Source organism: Canis lupus, chromosome 3, assembly GCF_011100685.1.
Source record: "Canis lupus familiaris isolate Mischka breed German Shepherd chromosome 3, alternate assembly UU_Cfam_GSD_1.0, whole genome shotgun sequence".
Taxonomy (NCBI): Eukaryota; Metazoa; Chordata; class Mammalia; order Carnivora; family Canidae; genus Canis; species Canis lupus.
Window position 1 is genome coordinate 65,141,052 of NC_049224.1, and position 25,332 is coordinate 65,166,383.

General features: G+C 42.1%; 1 protein-coding gene across 9 annotated transcripts in view; it reads right to left on the bottom strand.

Annotated features, from left to right (window-relative positions):
- Positions 1-7,955: 7,955 nt before the first annotated feature.
- BST1 (bone marrow stromal cell antigen 1) overlaps positions 7,956-25,332 on the bottom strand; it is a 38,189-nt gene continuing 20,812 nt past the window's right edge. For 8 of the 9 annotated variants that reach the window (XM_038533328.1, XM_038533325.1, XM_038533332.1 and 5 more), the window contains exons 5-9: positions 22,229-22,305; positions 21,576-21,668; positions 18,204-18,290; positions 16,849-16,908; positions 7,956-9,260 (exon numbers count right to left, since the gene is read on the bottom strand). In XM_038533328.1, coding sequence (XP_038389256.1) covers positions 9,155-9,260; positions 16,849-16,908; positions 18,204-18,290; positions 21,576-21,668; positions 22,229-22,305 — 423 coding nt within the window. In that variant the 3' untranslated portion in view covers positions 7,956-9,154. Of the gene's footprint in view, positions 9,261-16,286; positions 16,450-16,848; positions 16,909-18,203; positions 18,291-21,575; positions 21,669-22,228; positions 22,306-25,332 lie in introns of those variants that run through there. The other variant, XM_038533326.1, reaches the window with a different exon arrangement.

Below are 25,332 nucleotides of genomic sequence, written 5' to 3' on the forward strand. Positions count from 1 at the left end.
GCAGTATCGATGCCTTCACATAGGAACTGCTCACTGGGTCTTGGCTGGTCAGGGTGAAGCACTGTGACAAACACAAAGACAAATGGATAAAGACTCTGTCCTCAAGAGAGACATAAAAACAAATGCATTTGAAGCTGGAACAAACAAACATCAAGAAGGAGGTGAGCAAAGGTACAGGATCCGGAGGCTCTAGTTCAGAACGGGGAGCTGAGAGAAGGTACCTGGAGAGCATAGAGGGTCTCTGAAGACATGAGACTAGAAAGGCAGTTTGGGGTCAAGTAGAAAGATCTTGAATATTAGATTGTAAAACATGGGCTTTATCTTGTACTGATACTCAACTAGAACTGATGCATTTCAGATCCTAGTTTATGGTGATTTCCCCTGGGGATGCCTGGGTGGCTCAGTGGTTGAGCATCAGCCTTTGGCTCAGGTCCTGATCCCGGGGTTTTAGGATCTAATCCCGCATCAGGCTCCCCACAGGGAGCCTGCTTCTCCCTCTGCCTGTGTCTCTGCCTCTGTGTGTGTGTGTGTGTGTGTGTGTTGAATAAATAAATAAAATCGTAAAAAAAAAAAAGAAAAAAAGAAAAAAAAAAAAGATGATTGCCCTGGCAATGTTATAGAAGTTAGGATGGAGGGATGCATCAGAAGCAGGGAGAGTGGTCAGAAGGCAACTCTATGTTTGAAATCAGCATTTTAATGTGGAAAAAGTTGAGAACCTATGATTTAATGATTCTGTTCTTGATTGCATCCCTGATGTCAAACAAAACCTCACGTGCTTAAAAATATGAATATGTGTTTTAATATCCATAGAGAAAGAGTCTGCTACTTTGCATGTTGTGTAACAGAGGGTAGCTAATGCCTTTTTCCTAATTTGAAGGTATTGTTTAAGATTTCTCAAGTGAGGGGTGCCTAAGTGGCTCAGTCGGTTAAGCGTCTGCTTTGGGCTCAGGTCATGTTCCCACAGCCCTAGGATGGAGCCCTGAGTGGGCTCGCTGCTCAGCAGGGGGTCTGCTTCTCCCTTTGCCACTCCCCCCGTTTGTGCTCCCTCTCCCTCTCTCTCTGAAATAAATAAATAAAATCTTTTTAAAAAATGAAATAAAAGTTTCCAAGTGAGTAGGTATTATTATTTTTATTCAGAAAAGTTTTTTTTTAATCAAGCATTTTTTTTTCCACAGAAATCCATTTACTCACTAGATCACTGGCAGCATCTAAAGAAGTCACAGGCCAGTGTGCTGTGAGTGGTTGTGCAAGTTGACTGGTAACCCTGGCAACCCAAAGGCTGTGAACACTGTGTTCTTAAGCCTGGTTCCAGAGACGCCTTGGCTGGAGCTCCCATGGGATTAGCCTGAGGAGCCACTGGCCCTAAGACAGACTGTGGACTGGAAGTCAGTTGGGGCCTTTTCTCTTCTTTTTTAGGTACTCAAGGTCTTATGGCACTTGTCACCTTCCCCCCTGTTCCCTTAACCCACACTAGTAATATATTGTACATTTCAGATGTTTTATTGATGTATAGCATAAATACAGAATCATGTGTTATATTTGAATTTTTTTAATGATGCTTTTAATCTCTTATACCATCCTTGATCTCCTTCAACAAAATGTACATGGAAAGAAAAATAAAAGGCATCTGGCTGGCTCAGTCAGTAGAGCATGCAACTCTTGATCTCAGGGTTGGGAATTCAAGACCCACGTTGGGTGTAGAGTTTACTTAAAATAAATAACTTTTTAAAAATGGCATTAAAAGAAAACTAGGGATGCCTGGGTGGCTTAGCAGTTGAGCATCATCTCCCTTCGGCTCAGGTTGTGATCCTGGAGTCCTGGGATCAAGTCCCACATCGAGGTCGCTTCAGGGAGCCTGCTTCTCCTTCTGCCTCTCTCTCTCCGTGTCTCTCATGAATAAAAACATGAAAAAATCTTTTAAAAAAAGAAAATTAAAGAAAACTAAATAATCACCCACCCTGCATTTTCTTCTCTGAAGCCCAGTTCATCAGCATGTCCATCCTCTCATGAAGATCCATGTGGTGTGTTCACTTTGTCCAGGCATGGCTGGGCCAGGGATGCAAAGATGGGTGATCTTCAATGAAACCACAGTCCCAAACAATGACAAGACAGTGGAGATGGACCATGTTAGGGGAATTCACAGGGGGGCTGGGGGATAAAGAAGTGAAGAACAACCAAGGCTCCATGGGAGAAGATGCCAGAGGATTCAGTGAGGAGGTGATTCTTGAGGTGGGTCTTTTTTTTTTTTTTAAGATTTATTTATTTATTTATTTATTCAGAGACAGAGAGAGAGAGAGAGGCAGAGACACAGGCAGAGGGAGAAGCAGGCTCCATGCAGGGAGCCCGACGTGGGACTCGATCCCAGGTCTCCAGGATCCCACCCCGGGCTGCAGGCGGCGCTAAACCGCTGCGCCACCAGGGCTGCCCTTGAGGTGGGTTTTAAATACCATCTCCCAAAGTAGGCAGAGCAGGAATGGCAATCAACACAGAGAGACATGTTCAAGACCCCTAGGACTGGGAGAGTAGGGCACATCTGGGTTATGACAGCTACGTGGTTTGATGGTGCCCGGCTGGGTACAGCTTCTCTAAGAAGCTAACAGACACCACACTTACAAACCATACCAGTGGCCACAGTAATGAACATCCCACCACATGCCAGATCTTCTCAGATTTCATTCCTCTCCATTCTTTCTCCCACTGTCCGTTTACTTAAACTATTTGGAGCCACCCGGTTTCCAACCTCGCCCACTCCCTGTGTAAGCAGTACCCCCAGGGAGCCCCAGAGTGTCCTGGCTTGGAGGAAGGAATCTACTGTTCCAAGGTGCCTGAGTGTCTGCCGGGCACAGAAGGTGGAAAGTATGACATTAGCTTCAGGAAGCAAACCCAGCCGGTGTCCATATCCTGGGTAAGAGCCGTGCTAGGAAGTCTCAGATGGTCCAACATGTTAGGTCTACAAAGCCCCAGAGCAAAACTGGCATTTAAAGAGAAGAGTCAACACCAGAGCACAATAACTTATTCACTGGATATTTAGTAAGCATCTATTACATGCCAAGCAGTGGGCCAGGAGCTGAAGATACAGCCTGTGCATCGCTGCCTCGGCTGCTGTTGGCAAGCACCCCACAGCCGGCCAGGTGTTAAAGCTAGTGGCCTTCCTGCCTAGGCCACTGGGTGTCTCCTCTGATTGGCCAGGCTGTGCCACAAAGGCTATGTTTTTAATGCCACCTTTGGTCCCTGGCCTTGTTTTTTAACAAATGTATAATTACAAAGTGAAAAAAGGAAAGAAAAAAAACCACACACTGAACCTGACCTATGTTGAGAAGTTGGTCAGGGAAGGCTTTACGGAGGGAGAGAGACCCTCGAGCTGAGATCCAGATGATGAGACACCATCATTCACCGGGGGTAAACGGTAGACACAAAAAGTGGAGGTGGTGACGCAAAGCGCTATCTGCGGGCCGTGCAGTGCCTGATGCTCTGCACTGCACTGCTGTAGGTACGGAGGTTAGAAAGAACGTGCACAGCGAGGGGCCTCACAACCAGCGGGACAAGCCCAGGCAAGCGGCCACGCAGCCCTGCACACACGGGCAGAAGCGGCCCTTCTGCGTGGGGGATGCTCTCTTCACCAATGCAAGCTGGATAAACTATCAAAACATGGACACATGGCTGAGCCAAGTCACCTCTTCCCTTGGCCTTTGGCTGGGGAGACCTTCAATTAGAATTGAAGGTTGATCAGTCCAGATGTGGAAGAGAATCCACTCCAGCCAGTTTAAGCAGAAAGCAAGCATAGAATCTCCAGGAGAGCCACGGAAAGAAACTTCCAGACTGTGAAACCCCAAGGCCAAATTAACTATCTGACTGCCCGGCAGAGATCCTGAGCCTGGGGTTAACTCCAAGGCTAACCTGGGCATGGTTGCAGCAGCCATGGCAGCACTAAGACCCCACTGCCACTACCCTTCCCCCTGGACAGTCTGACTCCTTGGCCACATCTCCTTCTTACCTCTCCCCTGAAGGGAAGCCTCACAGGTGTACACCTGACCGGTGAGCTTTATGTCATGTGTCTGTGTCCCGGCTTCAAGGGCTACTGGGAAAGCAAGCTGTTAGTTTCTTTCTTGGGAAAGTGGACTTAGAAGGTAAGAAAGCCCCCAAGCATATGAAATGTGGTCCAGTGGAGCCAACAGGGGTGTTTTCACCTGTTGTGCTGGAGACCTATAGTCAACCCTGGAGGAATCCTTTTCTAGGATTGGGCACAGCTAGTGCCTCCATTGTTCTGTTACTTATCTATGAAACAGAGCCACCTAAGACTAAATAAAATGCCTTGTCTGGCACTCAGGACCAGCTACACAATTTGCAGGACCCAGTGAAAAATACAATTGCTGGGCTCCTTGTTCAGAAATTTAGAATTTAGGGATGCCTGGGTGACTCAGCAGTTGAGTATCGGCCTTGGGCTCAGGTTGTGATCCTGGGGTCCTGGGATAAAGTCCCAGGGACTTCCTGCAGGGAGCCTGCTTCCTGCAGGGAGCCTGCTTCTCCCTCTGCCTATGTCTCTCTCTCTTTCTCACTCTCTCTCTCTCTCTCTGTCTCTGTCTCTCATGAATAAATACATTTTTTTTTTAATTTAGAATTAAGGGGCACCTGGGTGTCTCAGTTAGTTAAGTGTCTGCCTTCGACTCAGGTCATGATCTCAGGGTCCTGGGATCCAGCCCAGAGTCAGCCTCCCTGCTTAGTGGAGCATCTGCTTCTCCCTCTCCTCTGTGCTTGTGCTCTCTCTTGCTATCTCTGTCTCTTTCTGTCTCTTTCTCTCTCTCTCAAATCAATAAATAAATAAAATCTTTTTTAAAAATTTAGAATTTAAGGACAGAGACAGAAGAGCATGAGACCAAGCTGGACCCTTCTGAGCATGAGTCCTTGTGCACCTGCACAGATCACATGCCTTTGAGGCTGGTTCTGCTTCCTCCTTCCTCTGCAGCCAGTAATATAGTGTTGTGTGAACACTTGTCAAATCTAGTGTTGCTAGACACAACAGGAAGAGAAGGGAACTTAAATGATGTTCTTTTTTTTTTTTTAAGATTTTATTTATTCATGAGAGATACAGAGAGGGGCAGAGACATAGGCAGAGGGAGAAGCAGGCTCCCTGCAGAGAGAGCCTGATGCAGAACTCGATTCCAGGACCCCAGGATCACAACCTAACCCAAAGGTAGATGCTCAACCACTAAGTCACCCAAGCATCCCTCAAATGATCTTCTTTATAACACAATATCTAGTAAGGTCTGGATCCTTCTAGAAACCTATTAGAGTTCATTTGGGGGGCATCATGCTGCAACCTACATAATGAAGAACGAATGATAAAACTCCAAGGCTAAACTGAGAAAAAGAGTTGCTTTGGCAAGCTTGGTCATCCTGCCTGTCCTCATAACAATGCCCTCCTGCTTGTCATGGGATATGATTTGTCATGGTGGGTGAACTAAGGCAGGATTTTGAAATTACAAAGTTTTTCTTTCTCCTTTCCTTCCTTCCTTCCTCCCTCCTCCCACTTTCTTCCTTCTTTTCTTTCTTTCTCTTTCTTTCTTTCTTTCTTTCTTTCTTTCTTTCTTTCTTCTCTTTCTTTCTTCTTTCTTTCTCTTTCTTTCTTTCTTTCTTTCTTTCTTTCTTTCTTTCTTTCTTCTTTCTTTCTTTCTTCTCATATAAACTTTGGTCAGTTATATCCTTTGAAGCTAAAGTAAGACATTCATGGACTGATATTGCATGCCAACAGCTACAAGTAGTTAAGACTTATGTAAAAAGAGAAAACTCCCAAAATTCAGCCATTACAATACCAGAGTTCTCGAAAACTCCATAGGGGGATGCCTGAGTGACTCAGTAGTTGAGTGTCTGCCTTTGGCTCATGGTTTGATCCCAGGGCCCTGAGATCATGACCTGAGCTGAAGGCAGATGCTTAGCCAACTAAGCCACCCAGGCACCCCTAATTGCCATGTAAATGTAAGTCTAATTTCTGCCTGCAGTGCTCACGTGGTTTGAGTAGGGGGTATAACAATGTCAGCCCTTGGAAGTGAGATGGAAAGCAGGATGTTACCCTGACAGGTGTCCTTAAACATGCTGAGACAAGGAGGAGAGATGCAAGATAGACAGAAGAGAAGTCCAGTATGGGGACAAGAGAGACTGTCTTGTGTCAAAGTGCAAGAGAGAAGCAAAAGCAAAGATGGTATATGGATAGCAGGATTGGAAATCTCACAAAGATTGAGAACACGGATAGAGGAAGGAGTCAGTTTAGATGGTTCTGGAACACATTCAGGTATTCTTAACATTTGTGGGGTCTTATTTAGGACAGCAGATTGGTAAAGCACTTCAACTCTGGTTGCAAAAACTCCCTTCCACTTACTAGTTTTGTGACCTTGAGGAAGTGATTTAACTTTGTCAGGCCTGTTTCCTTGTCTACAAAATGAGGATAGTGATAGCGATAGTGATAATTCTATGGATGATTAAATCATTTATCAAACATTTGTAACATTGCCCAGTTGATGATAGGAACTCGATAAATACTATCTGTAGTCGTGATAGTGATGGTGATGGTGATGATAATGAAGGTGGCTGATGATAGTGGTCAAGGAGGTTCTCTGATCTCTCCTGCCAGAGCACCAGGGTGCAGCCAATGAGCCTATGGATGCCACAAGGGTGGGGTAACAGTGGGAGAGGAGGAACCAGGGGAGAAAGAGATGGAAGGCACAAGGAACTAGTCAAGAGGTCCTGGTGTCATTCCCAATGAGAGAGACTGAGGCCTGCCTAGGGCAGTGTCTGAGATACTCTAGATATTCATGGGGTTATGTTATGCGTGTGTATGTTATACACAGCGATCATCAAGCTGTGCAGTTTTCCAACGTTAAAGCAAATATTTGGTACTGTCAGGAGGGCTTGACGGAGAGACAAGGTCCGTTAGAATAAGAGAGAGCCCTGGACTCGGGACTGCATATTTGAGGAATGGCTCTGTTACCCTTGGGCAATCTCTTTGCCGCTAGGGAGACTTACAGGCTCTCCAGGAAGTGAAAAAGCTCCCACCCTCTGCCAGTTTCTGGCTGCTCGGGCATCAGAAGCAGTGAGTTTTCACATCTGAACTTCCCTCACTTGCTTTACATAAGGAAACAAATGAGAACAGTGAGGTGTCTGTGACAAGGTTTTGGGTTTTTTTTAAGATTTAATTTATTTATTCATGAGAGATACAGAGAGAGAGAGAGAAAGAAGCAGAAACCCAGACAGAGGGAGAAGCAGGCTCCGTGCAGGGAGCCCGATGTGGGACTCGATCCCGGGACTCCAGGATCATGCTCTGGGCCGAAGGCAGGCGCTAAACCCCTGAGCCACCCAGGGATGCCCCTGTGACAAGCTTTTGGCTGGTTTTTGTCTTCTGGAAATGTTTTGTGTCAGTTCAAATGATCACACATATAATGATATGTGCATGTGTGTATGTGTGTGCATATTTCTCTTTTTCTGATTATAAATGTAATGCATGCTCATTAGAGAACATCTGGAAAATACAAAAAGCCAAAAGTCAAAAGTAGGAATCATTGATAAGATCACTACCCAGAGATAATTGCTCTATTTTTGGTTTATTGCTTTTCCTTTTTTTTTTTTAAGAATTTATTTATTTATTCACGAGAGACACACACAGAGAGAGAGAGAGAGAGGCAGAGACACAAGCAGAGGGAGAAGCAGGCTCCAAGCAAGGAGCCCGATGTGGGACAGATACCGGGTCTCCAGGATCACGCACTGGGCTGAAGACGGCGCTAAACCACTGAGCCACCCGGGCTGCCCTATTGCTTTTCCTTTCATCCATTTACAATATGTGTGTCATACAAACACACCTACCTAATAGAATGTAACATTTGTATTATATTTTAGGTCTTATATCTTATTTCTTGCATTATTTATTGTTGACATTTTCTTACGTGATTAAATGTTCTTTGAAAACATTTCAGTTACATACAGAGAAATTTATTCTTTTTGATGTACAGTTCTGAGTGTTGGCAAATACATAAATTCAGGTTACCACCACAATAAAGATACAGGTCAATTTCTTACTGCCCCAGAATTCCCTCATACTGCCCCGTCGTAGTTATTATTCCCCCTAGTCCTAATCCCCGGCAACCACTGATCTATTCTCCATTCCTACAGTTTTGCCTCTTCCAAAATGTCATATAAGTTGAATAATACAATACGTAGCCTATTGGTCTGGTTTCTTTTATTTGCACAGTGCATCTGAGTGTTACTCATGTTGCTGCATATACCAATAGCTGTTTACTTTCTATTGCTAAATATATAGAGAGTGTTGCTGAGTACTGTATAGATGTATCACAGTTAGTTCATCCATTTACCAACTGAAGGATATTTGGGTTAGTAAACATGACTTTTACCAGTTGGATGATATTCCATGCTATGGATATACCAAACCATATGAAGACAGTTGTCTGTTATCAGACATTGTGAGTTTCTCCCCAGCCCCCACTCTATTATAAATAATCATTAAATGAACCATTTTTTAAAATTGAATTATTTATTTGACAGAGAGAGCAGGGGGAGGGGCAGACAGAAAGGGAGAATGAGAGGCAGACTCCTTGCTGAGCAGGGAACCTGACACAGGGCTCAAACCTAGCACCCTGAGGTCACAACCTGAGCCAAAGTCAGACACTTAGTTGATCAAGCCACCCAGGTGCTCCTAAATGAACATCTTTATACATAAATCTTTGCATGCCAAATATATGCATATACACATTTATATAGCTATCAATAAGCATGCAGTGTGCCCTGCTGAGGATAAAGGAAGATACAGAAAAAATACAAAATTTAGTTCTATTAGAATTTCCTAAAAATATTTTTTATACAGCAATAATCTGGGTCTCAATGCTTTGTACTATTATGAAATAAGAAACTAATAACTTGCTTTAATTCTAATCCAGCAATTTTAACCTATTAAATAGGACTAGATGAATTTCTTGTCTCTGAAATTTCGAGCATGTGTATCATTGAAAACCCCTCTCAGGATATTATTTTTCCAGTAGATAGTTCCATCAGACAGTGGAATCACTTGGTATGCACAGAACAAGAAGGATGAATGTGCAAAGGGTAGGGATCAGGGCTGGGGGATATTAGGGCAGCATAGCTGAATTTCTGGTTACATTTGAATAGCTGAAGCCAGAGCCACTAAGAAAGGAGTGATAAGGCTGCCACCATATTCTGACCAGAGAGGTGGGACTTCTCTTTGAATAGATGCTGCTGCTCTACAAATCAAAAAGGAAATAAAGAAAATTTCAGTATTGGTGTGGCACCTACTGTCAAAAATATACATACACGCACACTGCAGAAAAGATGAAATAGTACAGAAAGCATAAAATAAAAAGTAAAAGTGCCTTAGACTCCCCATTCTTACTTTCCACAGAGAATCACTGTTGACAATTTGAGTTGTCTTCCAAGGAATGTGACATCTATGCATACATTGTGCAAGCACACACTTTCACATATCTTTTTATTTAAGCATAAATGGAATCTGCAACTTGTTTCACCTGACATCATATTTTGGATATACATCCATATTGTACATATTAATTACTTCATTCTTCCTCATGGATGAATTCTTACTGTATGAATATACCATAAAGCTACCAACTTCCCTATTGATGAACATTGCATCATTGGAGTTTAACCGACAAGGAAAAATCTATCTTGACATAAAGACACCAAGAGAGGACCCGGCCAAAAATGGACTCTGGTCATAGCAGAGTCTGATAACTGACTGGATGTTTTAAAATGGAAATTACTGAATTTTTAAAAGACAATCAAAAGATACATTTTTTAAAATCATGAAACAATCTAATGTTGGCTTGGCAATTTATCCCTCCAATCGAGGGCTGATCACCCATTTCTGTTCATGTTTATTGCAGCATTATTTACAAAAGCCAAATATGGAAGCAACCTAAGTGTCCATCCATAGACAAATGAATAAGGAGGACATGGTGTGCATACACACACACACACACACACACACACACACAGGAATATTACACAGCCATAAAAAAGGTGAGATCTTATAATCTGCAACAACATAAATGGACCTAGAGGGTATTATGATAAATGAGGTAAGTCAGACAAAGAAAGACAAATACCATATGATTCACTCCTATGTGAAATCTAAAAGAAAAAATCAAATGAATAAAAAAAGCCCAAAAAGCGGAGTCAAACCTGTGAACATAGAGAACCAACTGATGGTTACCAGATGGGAGGACGATGGGAGGATGGGCAAAATCGTGGAAAATACAGGCTTCCAGTTATGCCACAAATAAGTCACAAGAAAAAAAAAAAAGCTCAGCATAGGGAATATAGTCAATGATACTGTAATAAACTTACCTGGTAACAGGTGGCAGCTACACTTGTGTGAGCACAGCATAATGTATTAACCTGTTGAATGACTATATAATATGTCTGTAACTAATGTAATATTGTGTGTCATCTTAAAAATTAAGATTTTATTTATTCCTGAGAGACAGAGAGGCATAGGCAGAGGGAGAAGCTGGCTCCCTGTTCTGGAACTCCATCCCAGGACCCCAGGATCATAACCTGAGCGGAAGGCAGATGCTCAATGAACTGAGTCAACCAGGTGTCCCCAAGAAATTTTTAATAAAAATAAGATAATCTTAAGCAGCCCACAAGTTTGTACTAGGGCTCCTCCTGCTGGACATTTTCTGCAATTGCACTTCTGATTCAGTTACTATCTAACTCGATTTACTCAAAATTCATTTTTTTGTTGTTTTATTTTTTTTTATTTATTTATGATAGACATAGAGAGAGAGAGAGAGAGAGAGAGAGAGAGGCAGAGACACAGGCAGAGGGAGAAACAGGCTCCATGCCGGGAGCCTGACGCGGGACTCGATCCCGAGACTCCAGGATCGCGCCCTGGGCCAAAAGCAGGTGCAAACCGCTGAGCCACCCAGGGATCCCCCTTTTTTGTTGTTTTAAAATAATACAAGGGTATATTTATTTTATTCTTTTTGAAAAAAGATTTTTAGGGGCACCTGGGTGGCTCAGTCAGTTAAACGTCTGTCTCTGGTTTAGGTCATGATCTCAGGATGCTGGGATCCAGCCCAGAGTCGGGCTTACTGCTCAGCGGGGAGTCTGCTTCTCCCTCTCCCTGCCAACGGGGCTCTTGTGTGCTCCTTCTCTCTCTCTCTCTCTCTCTCAAATAAGTAAAAAACAAAACAAAACAAAAACCACGAAGAAAGAAAAATCCCTATTTAATTCAAAAAATTGAGAGAGAGAGAGCACACACATGGAGGTGCAAAGGGAGAGGGAGAAGGAGAGCACACTACCTGCTGAGCACGGAACCCAATGCAAGGCTCGATCTGGCAACACTGAGTTCATGACCTGAGCCAAAATTAAGAGTCGGGGGATCCCTGGGTGGCGTTCGGGTTTAGTGCCTGCCTTTGGCCCAGGGCGCAATCCTGGAGTCCTGGGATCGAATCCCACATCTGGCTCCCGGTTCATGGAGCCTGCTTCTCCCTCTGCCTGTATCTCTGCCTCTCTCTCTCTCTCTGTGTGTGACTATCATAAGTAAAAAATAAAAATAAAAAAAAAATTAAGAGTCGGATGCTTAACTGACTGGGCCATCCAGGAACCCCTCTGTTTATTCTTTTAGAAAAATAAAATATTACAGAACAAAACACAGTTATAATGAGGACCTCCATTCTTTTCCAGTTCTCACTCCCTTTCCTAGAAGGAATCACTGATAACAATTTGAGTTCATCCCCTTAGATCTATTCCATCATTGATGTCCATTATCATGGACAAATAGAAACATACGGTTTTGTTTTCCTTTGCTTTTCATGACTGGATTCACGTTCTGGGCATTGATCTGTCACATTTTATTTTATTTTATTTTTTTTATTTTTATTTTTTTTTGATCTGTCACATTTTAACTTAAACTTTACCTATCCGCATGCTTGAGGGTAGCTTTCATGCAAAGAAAAAACACTACTTGCAGTTACTTTGGTTTAAAATTTTTCTAGCTATTAAACTTATAAATCCAAAAACCTGATTTCCTCATACATTTATTTCATTTATGAATCATATTTTTCTATTTAAAAACCTGGGGGTGGGTGGCACCTGATTGGCTCAGTTGGTAGAGCATACAACTCTGGATGTTGGTGTTATGAGTTCAAGTCCCACACTGGGGCTAAAGCTTACTTTATTTTTTTTTTTTTTAAGATTTTATTTATGTATTTGAGAGAGAAAGAGAGAGAGAGAGAGAAAGAAAGAGAGTGAGCATGAATGGAGGGTGAGGCACAGGGGAAGCAGACGCCCCAGCTGAGCAGGAAGCCCTACTTGAGCTCCATCTCAGGACCCTGGGATCATGACCTGAATCAAAGACAGACACATAACCAACCGAGCCATCCAGGCACCCCTAAAGCTTACTTTAAAAAATAGGGACCTCTGATAACTTTTTTTTAAAGATTTTATTTATTTATTCATGAGAGACACAGAGAGAGAGGCAGAGATATAGGCAGAGGGAGAAGCAGGCTTCCTGTGGGGAACCTGATGCAGGACTCGATCCCAGGACCCCAGGATCCCAGGATCACACCCTGGGTGAAAGCAGATGTCCAACTGCTGTGCACCTAGGTGTCCCTGATAACTTTTTAAAAAAAGTAATCTCTGTGCCCAGCATGGGGTTTGAACTCAAGAGCACAAGATCCAGCTCCAGCTACAGACTGAACCAGCCAGGTGCTCCTGAAAATAACTTTTAAGGGGACTTCATTCTTACTCAAATTTCCTTGCATATTTTTAACTCGGGTTATTTTAGGCTAAGTTATTTTAAATTTATCTTTTTAAACATTACATTTTCTTTTTTAAATACTTCAAATTACTTTCAATGAGCAACATCTCAAATACTTGATTCTAGTAAATCTATTAAGTGGACAAGATTTCATCTTAATTCTCTTAAACATTACATTTCTGGCTAAAAACTTAGTAAAGTCTCATAACTTTCAACTAAAAATCCAAGTCTGAAACAGTTATTTAATGGTTACATATGTATTTGGAATCATAGGGCTATTCCAATAGCTATTTTTATATGCTCAATCCTATAAAATGTTGCAACTAAAATAAATACCAAAAAATGCAAGTCATTCCTAAATTTACCACATAAACTATTAATAACATGAGTTGAATTTATATAAGCAGTTGTTTTCCATTCTAAACTTTTGCAGATTAAAAGTCTTTTACTCCACTATTCCTAAACAAGCTGAGCTTGGGATGCCCACTTCTGTGTCCTGAGGTGTATTGGGAGAGGAGGGACAACTCATTTTGGACAGAGAATTCAGGCCAAGATGAGAGATTTGATGTTTCTCCTTGATGCTGACTGACACAGTGAGTCCTATTTCAATAACATAAGTACATCTATTTTTCTCATATCATCACCAATCCCACAGATTACCCTTGTACTGAATTTTTGGCCAAAACTAGAGCCTATTAGCCTTTAAGGTTGTTTCCTACATATTTTTTCACTTTAATTGTTCATGAGAATTTCTCCATATTGCTGTATGATTATCCCACCACTGTTCTTCCCAACTCAGTTTTATGGAGATATAATCTACATACAATATTTACATTCTATTCCATCCAGTAAATGTAATCCTTTGATGTAACCACTCATTTCTCATTGGATATTTAGGTCCAGCTTCCAATGCTTGAACTTTGGATTCAGTATTATAAACAATGCTTTCGTGAACATCTTTGAGCATATAGGTTGCGCCCACATTCTGAATCGTTTCATTAGAAGAGGGTACCAAGGGCACCTGGGTGGCTCAGTCAGTTAAGTATCTGCCTTTGGCTTAGGTCATGATCTGGGGTCCTGGGATCTAGCCCCACATCCAGCTCCCAGCTCAGTGGGGAGCCTGCTTCTCCCTCTCCTGCTCCCCCTGCTTGTGCACTCTCTCTCTGTCAAATAAATAAATAAAATCTTAGAAAACAACAAGAACAACAAAAGAGAGTATCAGAAGTACCCTAAGGTCTGACTTTAGGTCAAAGATCATGAATATTTTTAAAATTCCTGATATATATTGTCAAATTGTTCTCCCAAAGCAATTTACAAACTTACAATGGCATCAAGCATTAAATAACACTCTTAAAATATTTTTTCACTATTTTTGGCTAAGGTACATCCAAGATGTTGAGGTGAAAATTGTACCTCATTAAATTTGCATCTCATTATATAAGAAAGATGAAATAATTCTCCATATTTGCCATTTGGGGGATCATCTGCAAATCATGCATCAATATTCTTAGTTAAGTTGTTTAAAAAAGAGATCAGGGTTATGGGCATTAAGGAGGGCATGTGATATGATGAGCACTGGGTGTTACATGTGATTGATGAATTACTTATCTCTACATCTGAAACTAATAATGTACTATATGTTGGCTACTGGAATTAAAAAAAATTTTTAAGTAAATGAAAAGAAAAGAAAGAGAGAGAAAGATAAGTAAAATTCCTTCCAGGATAAAGAAAGTGGAAGAAAATCTGGCAGAGTGAAAGAGGGTTTTATTCTTGACATTCAATGGAATTGGGAAAGAACTGTCATGAATAAATCTACTCAACAATTGCTAGAAGAATGCCCAAAGTAAAGAGCAGATTGGGTACTTTAAATAAATCCCTTCCTTATCTGCTGTGGTATGAACCACAGTGACATCTTGAGGCAGTGTGGTTTGGTGGGAAAAACGAGGACTTGACATATAGACTTGGGCTATATTTCTGGCTCTAGCCAGTCCTGAATGACTTTAAGAGATGACTTAACCCATGGGATCACATTGCACACCTTCCAGGAATGTGGTTGAAAGGAAACAAGATGATGACTCCAGACTGCCAGCCTGGAAGCCCGACATGTCCAAAGTCCTCAGAAATTCCTGAGGACAGGTAGGGAGAGCCACCCTCACTCACCTGACACGTTCTGCACTAGAGGAGGTAAACTGAAGCACAGTGTGCCAGGGTGGCACCACCTGCCTGTTTCAGCAATGGCCGTGTAGGGTGCCATGGTTTCACAAAAAGAAACTTTGCATGATCTGTATCTGTAGAAAGCTGACAGTCTACTTAAGGAGACAAGGAATAAAACCATAAAGACCTAAGTTACAAAAAAAAAAAAAAAAAAAAAAAAAAACTAAGTTATACTGTAACACTAAGGATATCTACCTCTCCAGGCCTTTTGAAGAAGTCCTCAGCTCACTGGATTACCTATCCTATTAAATCCCCCCAACAACCTTTTTCCTCTTCTCTCCACCTAAGTGAGCCATTAGTTTCTGTTTCTTGCAATCAAAATCTGGAACTTATATATACAATACTAACCAGATGTGTCTCCAAGTCTTATAGGACATTTGTTATTCCTTTCAACTGCCTGGCTGAATTGAGACATTCTTTGTCTCAAATCCATGCCTGCTCAGAGTTGAAACCAATCATTTGTTCATTCACTCATTCATTTCTAAGTGCCTACCAGGTTACAGGCTACATGCTAATCTCTTGGGGCATATCCATCAGTGAACAAAACAGGTAAACGTCCCTGTTCCTTCTGGGGCTTACGTTCTAACATGTGGGAGACAGGCAGTAAAGAATAAACTTAATGAGCAGGTATGTCGGAAGATGATAAACACTATAGAAAGAAAAGTAGAGCATCATAAAGGGTTTCACAGAACAATCTATGGTGCAGGCTGTAATTTCAAGTACCGGGGTCAACATAACTTCATGGAGGCAAGATAGGAGCTAATAAAGTAGGTGAGAGAGCCACATGGACAGAGAGGGGAAGGATTTCCAGGCAGAATGGACAGTGTAGGCAAAGGCCCTGGGGCAAGAATGTGCCTGGCATGTTCCAGGACACCACTGTGGCTGAGGGGCAGAAAGCAGAAGGGAGCAGGAAAGAAGTCTGAGTGAAATGGGCCAGGGCCGGATGCTCTGCTCTGACTCAGCGAAGGAACAACTGCAGAGTTGTGAGCAGATGAATCACATGACTAAATTGTTAAAGAACTACACTCTATGTGTTGTTTGGAAGTTTCCCTAATAAACAATTAAAATAAAGGCTAGGGGCACCTGGGTTGTTCAGTGGTTGAGCATCTCCCTTTGACTCAGGTCATGATCACAAGGTCTTGGGATCGGGTCTTGCATCAGGCTCCCTATAGGGAGCCTGTTTTTCCCTCTACCTATGTCTCTGCCTCTCTCTCTGTCTCTCATGAATAAATAAAGTATTTTTAAAAATAAAATAAAAGGCTAACTCTAGCAGCTGGGTTTAAAAGAAGCCATGAGGGATGGGACAAAGTGGAAGCATGGAGACTCCTTAGGGTCTACTCAGTAATCCAGGTAGGTGATGGCCGGGCTGGTCCCAGTAGGTGACTGCATATTTCTTCCTTTTCTCTCTGCATCTGTCTCTCTCTTTCCAATGGCTAGTTATAAAAATGAACAAAATATTCTATGTAATGCACACAACACAGTGTCTGGCATGCAGCCCTGATTAATACTCTTCCTCTTGTAGATGACAGAATGGATCCTATGGACATGAGGATTGCATGGACATGCAGTCTGTAACTGCTGCATCAGGGCAGGCTCTGCTCTGCCAACATGGCAGGAGTTCAGCTCACTTGGGCACGTGTTCATTTAAACCTGCACTGATCCAATGGCTCAGAGAGACTGCAAAGTGCAGTGCAGAAGCACAAAACTTACTCTGCAGCCAGTTTATTATAGGGCATGGGTGTGAAGTCATGCTGCAGTTCATCCGTGTTCTGTAGAAGGAAAGGCCTAGTTATCTGGAGGAAGCAAGGAGGTTGGGTCAGACATCTACTTACGATTTCAAGGCACAGTCAGGATGAGTGCTGTGGTCTACACACTTCAAGAGCTTCACCGGTCTGCAGAATGAAAAGAAATAGCTAAGGGATTATTTAAGTGACTTTCACTCATTAAACATTTATGGTGGGCCTGCCAAGTACTAGGGATACAAAGTATCAAGGGATACCTTGAAGAACACACAAACCATTTCTTCCTAAAAATATTAGCCAGCATTGACTGAGTACTTACTACGTACCAAGAAACCTGATTATGGATTTTACACAGACTATGTCATTGAATCCTCACGACAACCAAATGGAGCAGGTATTACCATTCCCAATTTACAGCTGAGAAAGCTGATCAGAGTAACTTGCCCAAGTATACACAGTAGCAGTTGTGGAGATGAACTTGAACCTTGAAGCTCACGCCAGAGCCCAAGCATGGAACCACTTCTGTAAGGATGTAAAATCTCTCTTGGAAGATCCTCCTTTTTTTTTTTTTTTAAGATTTTATTTATTTATTCATAAGAGACACAGAGAGAAAGAGTGGCAGAGACACAGGCAGAGGGAGAAGCAGGCTCCATGCAGGAAGCCTGATGTGGGACTCGATCCCAGGTCTCCAGGATCACACCCTGGGCTGAAGGCAGGGGCTAAGCCACTGAGCCACCCAGGCTGCCCTTGGAAGATCCTCCTGATGAGGTCTTTGGCCAGAAGGTTGAACTTGAAGCCCACGGGTGATGACTGGTGCCCAGGCTTCAGCAAAGAAGCTGCTCAGCGTGGAGTCTGCTTGAGATTCTCCCTCTCCTCCCCTTCTGCCCCTTCCCACTTGTGCTTGCTCTTTCTTCCTCTCTCTTCAAAATAAATAAATAAAATCTTAAATTTCCAAGAACCAGGAAAGCCCTCAGGCAACACCTGATTATAAGTACATAATGTGCTTAGTCCATAAAGAGCTCGATCAAGGGTAGCTGTTATTATTTTCCTACTGGTCTACTAGTAAGATGCCTCTCTCTGTAAAAACCTCAAGCAAACCCACCGTAAGCACCTATCTTGGGCAAGGATTCATGGCATCCAAAGATGCAGGGACCCCAGTGCTTCTTCTTAGGTTACTCACCTGCCATAAGCAAGGGTGGGGAAACAGGACATGCATGCGTGAAAGGAGGTTTCTATTTGTCCTTGAAGCATCTTTACAAAGGCCTCTGGACAAAAGTGGGTGGGAACCAGGCAGAGCCCTGGCCAGAAGGGACTCCCAGCCCTTACACCCACTGACAGCCCACAGTCCCATGGTCCTCAGAGCTGATCCCATTCAACAGCCCCTTGCCCTCCAAAATCACTGCTCCACCTTTGAAATTGCACACTGATTATGATATACCACCTACAGGTGATCATTAATACAGCTGTACTGAAAACCCATTTGCTTCAGTCTCTCTTCCAGGATTTTCACACTGCCTTCTCCACAGGATTCCCTAAAATAGAAAAACATATAATATAAGTAAAATTCAAGGAGAAAAAAGGAAGCTGTTTCTAGACGAATTAAAATTTCCTATGACCACGGGCCTCCCCGGTTATTTTCCTCTCTGAGGAAACACAGGAAAGTGACCTGAAAACTGCCTCTTGTGGGGGAACCCCTGGCATCCCAGGAGGCGGGGTGCTGAGGACCAAAGTTTGCGGATGCAGCGCACTGGGAGGTCCCAAGTTGGCGCATGCACAGTGCGCCACAAGGTGTATCACAACCCCACCCATGAACACAGCTCAGGAACGCCCCAGGGCAGCACTGTGCTGCCTACTGGCAGTGTGAGGTTAGGCTTTAAGTGAAAACAAGAACATACAAATCAAAAATTATCAAAAAATGCAAATAAACACAAGGAGAAAAATCACCCCAAATTCACACAACAGTAGAGCTAACTGCTAACATTTTGATGTATATTGTTCTAAACTTTTGAAATACATTCATTCCCACAAGACTTTGGAAATATAACAATAGACTTCTGCTGTCCAATGCATTTTGTATTCTGCTTTGGCCCGTGTGTGTGTGTGTGTGTGTGTGTGTGTGTGTGTGTGTGTGTGTGTGTGTAGTTCTCTGCCATTATTTTTAATTCCTGCATGGTCTCCCTTACATAATCAGAACATGATTCATAAAACCAGTCCCCTCTTGTTGAGGATTAAGGATGAGTCCTATAATTTTTTTTAAGAATTTATTTATTAATTCATGAGAGGCAGAGACAGAGGCAAAGGGAGAAGCAGGCACCATGCAGGGAGCCCAACGTGGGACTCGATCCTGGGACCACGGGATCGTGACCTGAGCCGAAGGCAGATGCTCAACCGCTGAGCCACCCAGGCATCCTGAGTCCTATATTTTGATGTCACACTAAAACTAACCTTGTTATAGTTTCACTTTCAAACACATCCATAATTATTTGCTTCCTTAGCATAAATTCCTGGAAGTAGGTTTTCTGGCACCAAGGTTTTGAAAGCAATTTAAGGCTCCTTGATAGTGTTAAAGCACAAAAGTTCAACTAAATAAATTTGAAAATCTAATTAGCTTTATTCAACGAATCAGGAATAGAGCGCATCCCTTCTAGTAAACAGACAAGCACTCAGAGGAGTCCTTTGTAAATGGAAGGTTTTGTGCAGTCAGGAGGGTGTGACAAGGAAGTTATAAGTAAAAGAAAAGAAAGGATTGTTTCAGGCCAGGTTATCTTCTCTTGGGGGCAGCGGGGGGAAGGGAAAGGCAAGGACGCAGTATGTAGACAACCTCACTGCTGCTGATCAGAATATTTTAGATTGACTGGGTAAAGGTCACATTTTTGGGAGAGGTTGAAACTTGGTTTGCTATTTTGGGGACGAATGACTCCATTTGGGGCCTATTGTTATTTTGTTTTTTTTTTTATTTTTTTTATTTTTTACTACTCCTATTGTTATTTTGTTGTTGTTATTTAAATACAGTTGATACACAAGGTCACATTAATTGGGCTTGTTGTTTCTTTTCCAAACATAGGCAGTGCCAAATTGCACCCTATGCTGTCCACCCTATGAGAGCAGAGTGTGAGTGTTCATTTCCCCACATTCTCATTCACTGACAGTCCTGCCCTCCTGGTGGCCATAATTGAGCATGGGCAAATAGCACAGATATGATACTCCCAGCTGTGGCTAGTAGGCATGGCATTCATAGCACAAGCAAGGCCCTCCCTCAGTTTACCTGGAATGAAAGGAAAACACCCTCCCCACTATAACACTAATAGAGAGGGAGTATACAGAGAGTTGAGATGAATGTTTGGAGGAAGTTTTCACAAAAGAAGTGGAATTCTAGGTATTACAGGAATGATGAGGGCAAGGTGTTGAGTGTATATCATGTTTGAGAACATAACCAAAATCTGGGATGAAGTCCTTCTTCAGGACAAGCTCACTACTGAGAATTTTCTAGAAAGCAATGACGTGGAGGTTTCAAAACACCTGGACATAGAGGTCAATGGATTATTTTACTATTTATTTCGAATAATGACAGCTAAAACAATGCTAACCATAAGCAAGTAGCAGGTATCAGCCACATTGTTTTTAGCTCTTTGTCCACAAGTTGGTTTTTGTTGTTGTTGTTTTCCGCTAAAATCTGAGCAGTTCAGGACCCTCACTTCCTTAGCTCATAACCCATAACTCCACTCTGTGGCACAAACATACAGTGGCCAATCACGTGCTCTGGGCCCTTTTATAATCTCGCCTGTAGCAGAGATGTTGGCCCAAAAAAATGTTGAATTGCAATTTCCTTATCTCACTAGACATAGGTTCAAAGGGCAAGCTTTCTCTGATAGAAACGTTAAAACAATAAGGAAGCATAATTTCTAGACAAAGAGCAACTTCCCACAGAAATAAGAAAAATAACATGCACTGTTTTTTATGCAACATAAAAAATAATTTGTCTTCTGGGAAGAGAATGAAGATCCTGGTACTACTATGTAGTAAGTCATTTGCAAATTTAATCTCCTGTCTAAGAGACAGGAAAAAATAACTACTCATTATATCGTGAGTTTTAGAGGGTTCTAGGGGCCTGAAATGGGGAAGTTGCTAAGATTCTCCCAGAGGATACTCATTGGGGTTGGAAATGCTTTTCATCAATGCTCTGAACAACAATGCTCTGGCCTCTGAAACTCCATCATGCTGCACAGCTTAAACCAGGCTTGGCCTCCTTGGCTTTTCTCTGAATCATCTGGGCTTATATTTCTTAACTTCAGTTTTTCCAGCAATGCTCCTCACTGATGAGAAGAATGACTTCAGGCTTACCTTTATAAAAACTCAAGTGGTTTTCCAGAAAATATGGACCTCACGGTTTCCTTGGCCAGTTATCAGAGGTCCAGTTGTGGAAATGGTTGTTCTCTAAGAGTAAAATCTTTGCATAGTCCTTGGGTCAATTCTGAGAATTCCTGGTGGGAGCTTTCAAACAATCAGGAGGAGAAACTGGCTTTGACCCAAAGGAATGCAAAACAAACTCTCCTATCCAGCACTGCCCAGGTAGATCAGAAAGGAACACCCATTTTCCTTGGTTGAGAATAGTAACTGAATAGAGGAGGTCTTCTCTCTGGGCTCAGGACTGATTAGGGGCATTTCCAAAAAGTCAAAACCTTGTCTTTCTTTACCCATTACCAACTAGAGAACACAATTGTTTCCCAAAAAAATAAAAATGTAAAATGGACTTGACTGTATCATATTCAAGAGAAGCATGTCTGCACAATTGCCATCATCATAACACCTTGACTTACACTTTTGGTCTTCCGATTTCATGCATAACCCAGATCTCAATTCGTGTGATTTTATCCTTTTGGAAGTAGGGAATTTCAAAATCTGCAAAAAAGCTGAGAAACAGGAAAGACATCTTTTCAAAAGATATTTATTTAGAGAAATCGAGAGAGAGAGAGAGAGTGCAAGGAGGGGGAGGGAGAGAGAGAATCTCAAGCAGACTCTACAGAATGCAGAGCCAGATGCCAGACTCCATCTCATGACCCTGAGATCATGACCTGAGCCAAAATCGAGAGTCAGGGATGCTTAACTGACTGAGTCACCCAGGCTATCTGACATTTCTTAAACTCCTAAAGCAATAGGATACTTTTCCCATTTCATTGTTAGTTGATTTACACATTACTTTTGTTGGAAAGCTTTCAGGGTGTTCTGTGGGGGTATTTTTAGCTATAAAATTTAGGTTATTTATTTCATTCATGCATTCATCCGCTGCTAGTGGCAGAAATATATAGACATGGCTCTGACTTCCAGGTCATTCAATTGTTCTGTTTTACCTAAATTTACAAAAGCAAGCATTATGCTGGTGATTAAGACAGTTTTCTTAAGCTTTTATTTGAAAAAACGAAATAAACATTTTGACAGTCTTTGTTGTATTTGTTGATGTTGGTGTTCTTACCCTTTAACAGGATAGGCTCCTGTTGGCTCTGAACCATTCAGCATGACATAGATGACCCCAGAACTATCCCTTGAATACTGTAAGAAGAAACAAGTATTATGAATAAATTAACGCATCATTTTTTAGCCATGAAATGAGCAATTATTTTAAATTGACAATCCTCAATATTAGCAAAGATATACTAAATTTGATATTTCATACAGCTGATAGGGATGCAACTGGCATATGTTGGAAAGCAAATTGCTTTGAAATGTCAAAAAGTCATAGACTCTGTGATTACATGGCTGGGAATCCCCTCTAGGAAAACCACATGAAATTATCAGTTCCCAGGGCACCTGGGTGTCTCAGTGGTTGAGCGTCTGCCTTTGACTCAGGTCATGATCCCAGGGTCCTGGGATCAAGTCCCACACTGGACTTAAAATCTTAAAAAAAAAGAGAGAGAAAAAAGAAATGATCAGTTCCCAGCACTACATCAGCTGGAATTGACTAAAGTATGCTGCTGTCACAAACAACCTCAAAATCACAATGGCTTTAAACAACAAAGATTTATGTCATGCTCACCCTACTTCTTTATCACAAGTCTACTGGGGTTTTGCTCCACATGTCCTTGCTCTAGGACCTAAGCTGATGAAGAGTCCATATCTACAAAGTCACTGATTGTCAAGGAAGGGAGAAGGAGACAGTGGTAAATCATAGACCAATTTTTAAGCATTTTCACCTGGAAATCACACACACTCCCTTTCACATCTCATTGGTCAGTGCAAGTCACAAACAAGTAAGTTCAACAGGCAGGGGAATACAAACCATGTATAAGCTGAGCCAGACATATTTTGTAAACAGTTCTAAGGATCATCACAAGCATTGTGCACAAAGGTGTGTACCGCACCATTGTTTGCAAGCAATCTAAAATAGTCAACAACAAAGGAATGACAAATAACCCATAGTACTTAAATGTCTGAAATATCAGCTAGCCATTACTAAAAGTCTGCAAAAGACTTGCAAAAGCATAGGAAGTACTTACATATAAAGCAAAAAGCAATATTAGGAAGACAGAGCGTGAGCTCTCCTATGCCAAAAATAAATGGGCAAAAGTGAGTTAACTCCCCTCAAAATTCTCAAGGAAGAGATAGGTACAGAGAAGTTCCCAAATCTCCACTTCAAAATACTACCGGAACATACAATTTCCCTAATAAAATGTTTATACTGGAGAGAGGTGGGGGGCTGGGAAGGCAGGTAACACCAAGATAGCCATGACTAGACTTAACTATCTAGCAAAGTGATGCCCAATACCAGCAGCAGCGGAGCAACAATACACCTCATGTCACACACCTCAACAATACACATTCATAACTCTGGGTGCTTCCAAATAGTGAGTGCTAGTGGTCATGGTCAAATCCACAAATGCCAAGGTCTGAAAACCATAATGCTGACAAGGTTGCCTTTAGGCAATAAGTATATACATAATTAATTCTCTTATCTGTATTTTCTATTATCTGTCCTTTTTCTATCCTAAGCAGCTATTACATTGATAAGAAAAAAATGCATACAGATACAATAAGGCTATATGATGTAGTGGTTGAAAATTTGCTCTCTGGCTTCTCCACTTATTAGCTCTGGAATAAGCCTGCTTGATAAACTGAATAGAGGGACAACTGGGTGGCTCAGCAGTTGAGCATCTGCCTTTGGCTCAGGGCATGATCCTAGGTCTGGGGATGGAGTCCCACATCGAGCTCCCTGCGAGGAGCCTGCTTCTCCCTCCATGTCTCTCTCTGTGTCTCACATGAATAAATAAACAAAATTAAAAAAATAAGCTGAATAGAAAGATAATAAATAAACAAACAAATAAATAAATAAAATAAGTCAGCTTAAGTTTCTTGATCTCTCTATGCCTCATTTTTCCTATCTATAAAATAGGGATCATAAGGGTCCCTAACCTCATAGGATTGTTGTAAAGATTAAAACATTTAAAATAATAATTATTGGAACACCTGGGTGGCCCAAGCATCTGACTCTTGGTTTCAGCTCAGGTCATGATCTCAGGGTTGTGAGATGGAACCCTTGTGCCAGGCTCTGAGCTCAATACAGAGTCTGCTTGATATTCTCTCTCCCTCTGTGCCCCCCTACTCATGTGTATGCTCTCTAAAATAAGTAAATTTTTAAAATCTTAAAAAAATAAATAAAAATACAATAAAAATAAGAATTATTAACATGTATTGAATACTTCTCTGCTACAGTTCAGACCCTTTCCTCATCACTAAACTACCTGTACTCCTTGTACATAGACAATCCAGTACATTCTAAGGGCTCATAAGATGTGAGCATGATTCTTAGATTCTAAAGTTGGAGAAAGTCTAGAATGGTGCTTTGGAGCTCACACTTTGTTTTTCTTTTTAAATATTTTATTTATTTATTAATGAGTGACACGCAGAGAGAGGCAGAGACACAGGCAGAGGGAGAAGCAGGCTCCATGCAGAGAGCCCAATATGGAACTTGACCCCAGGACCCTGGGATCACGACCTCAGCCAAAGGCAGATGCTCAACCACTGAGCCACCCAGGCATCCCTGGAGCACACACTTTGAAGTCAGGCAGATCAGCTGAGAAGATACATGGTTATTTTATGAGAATATTGACATTGCCCCGGAATTGCTATTATGATCCCACAATCAGCTGATGATGCCCCTGTAGCCTCCATGAGGAGCTCTGGCAGTCCATTGCTCACTGAGGAGTGTGCACTGGAAATGGAGTCTAGGGGTAGTGAGCACAAACAGGGTGCTCTCACTGGAGCAGAAGAGCACAGGAATGAACAGTGTGCCTTTTGCCTGGAGCCTGCCCCCTGCCCTCTTCCAAACCACAGTGTGGAGGAGGATTTCACCAAAGTCACCTCACTCTGATGAACAATGGACTCAGTGGACCCCCAGAGATCCAGAATAGGACAAAAAGGGACATGGACAGCCCTGAAAGGGAGATGCTAGTGGTGGGTGGCAGGACCCTGAGATCCACTGGCCTCCTAGTCAACAGAGCTAACATTTAATAAGCTATCATCATCTCTGGTGGCAGGATGCTCTGGGGAATAGACCTTCAGTAATGGGCCATTTCTGTGTCT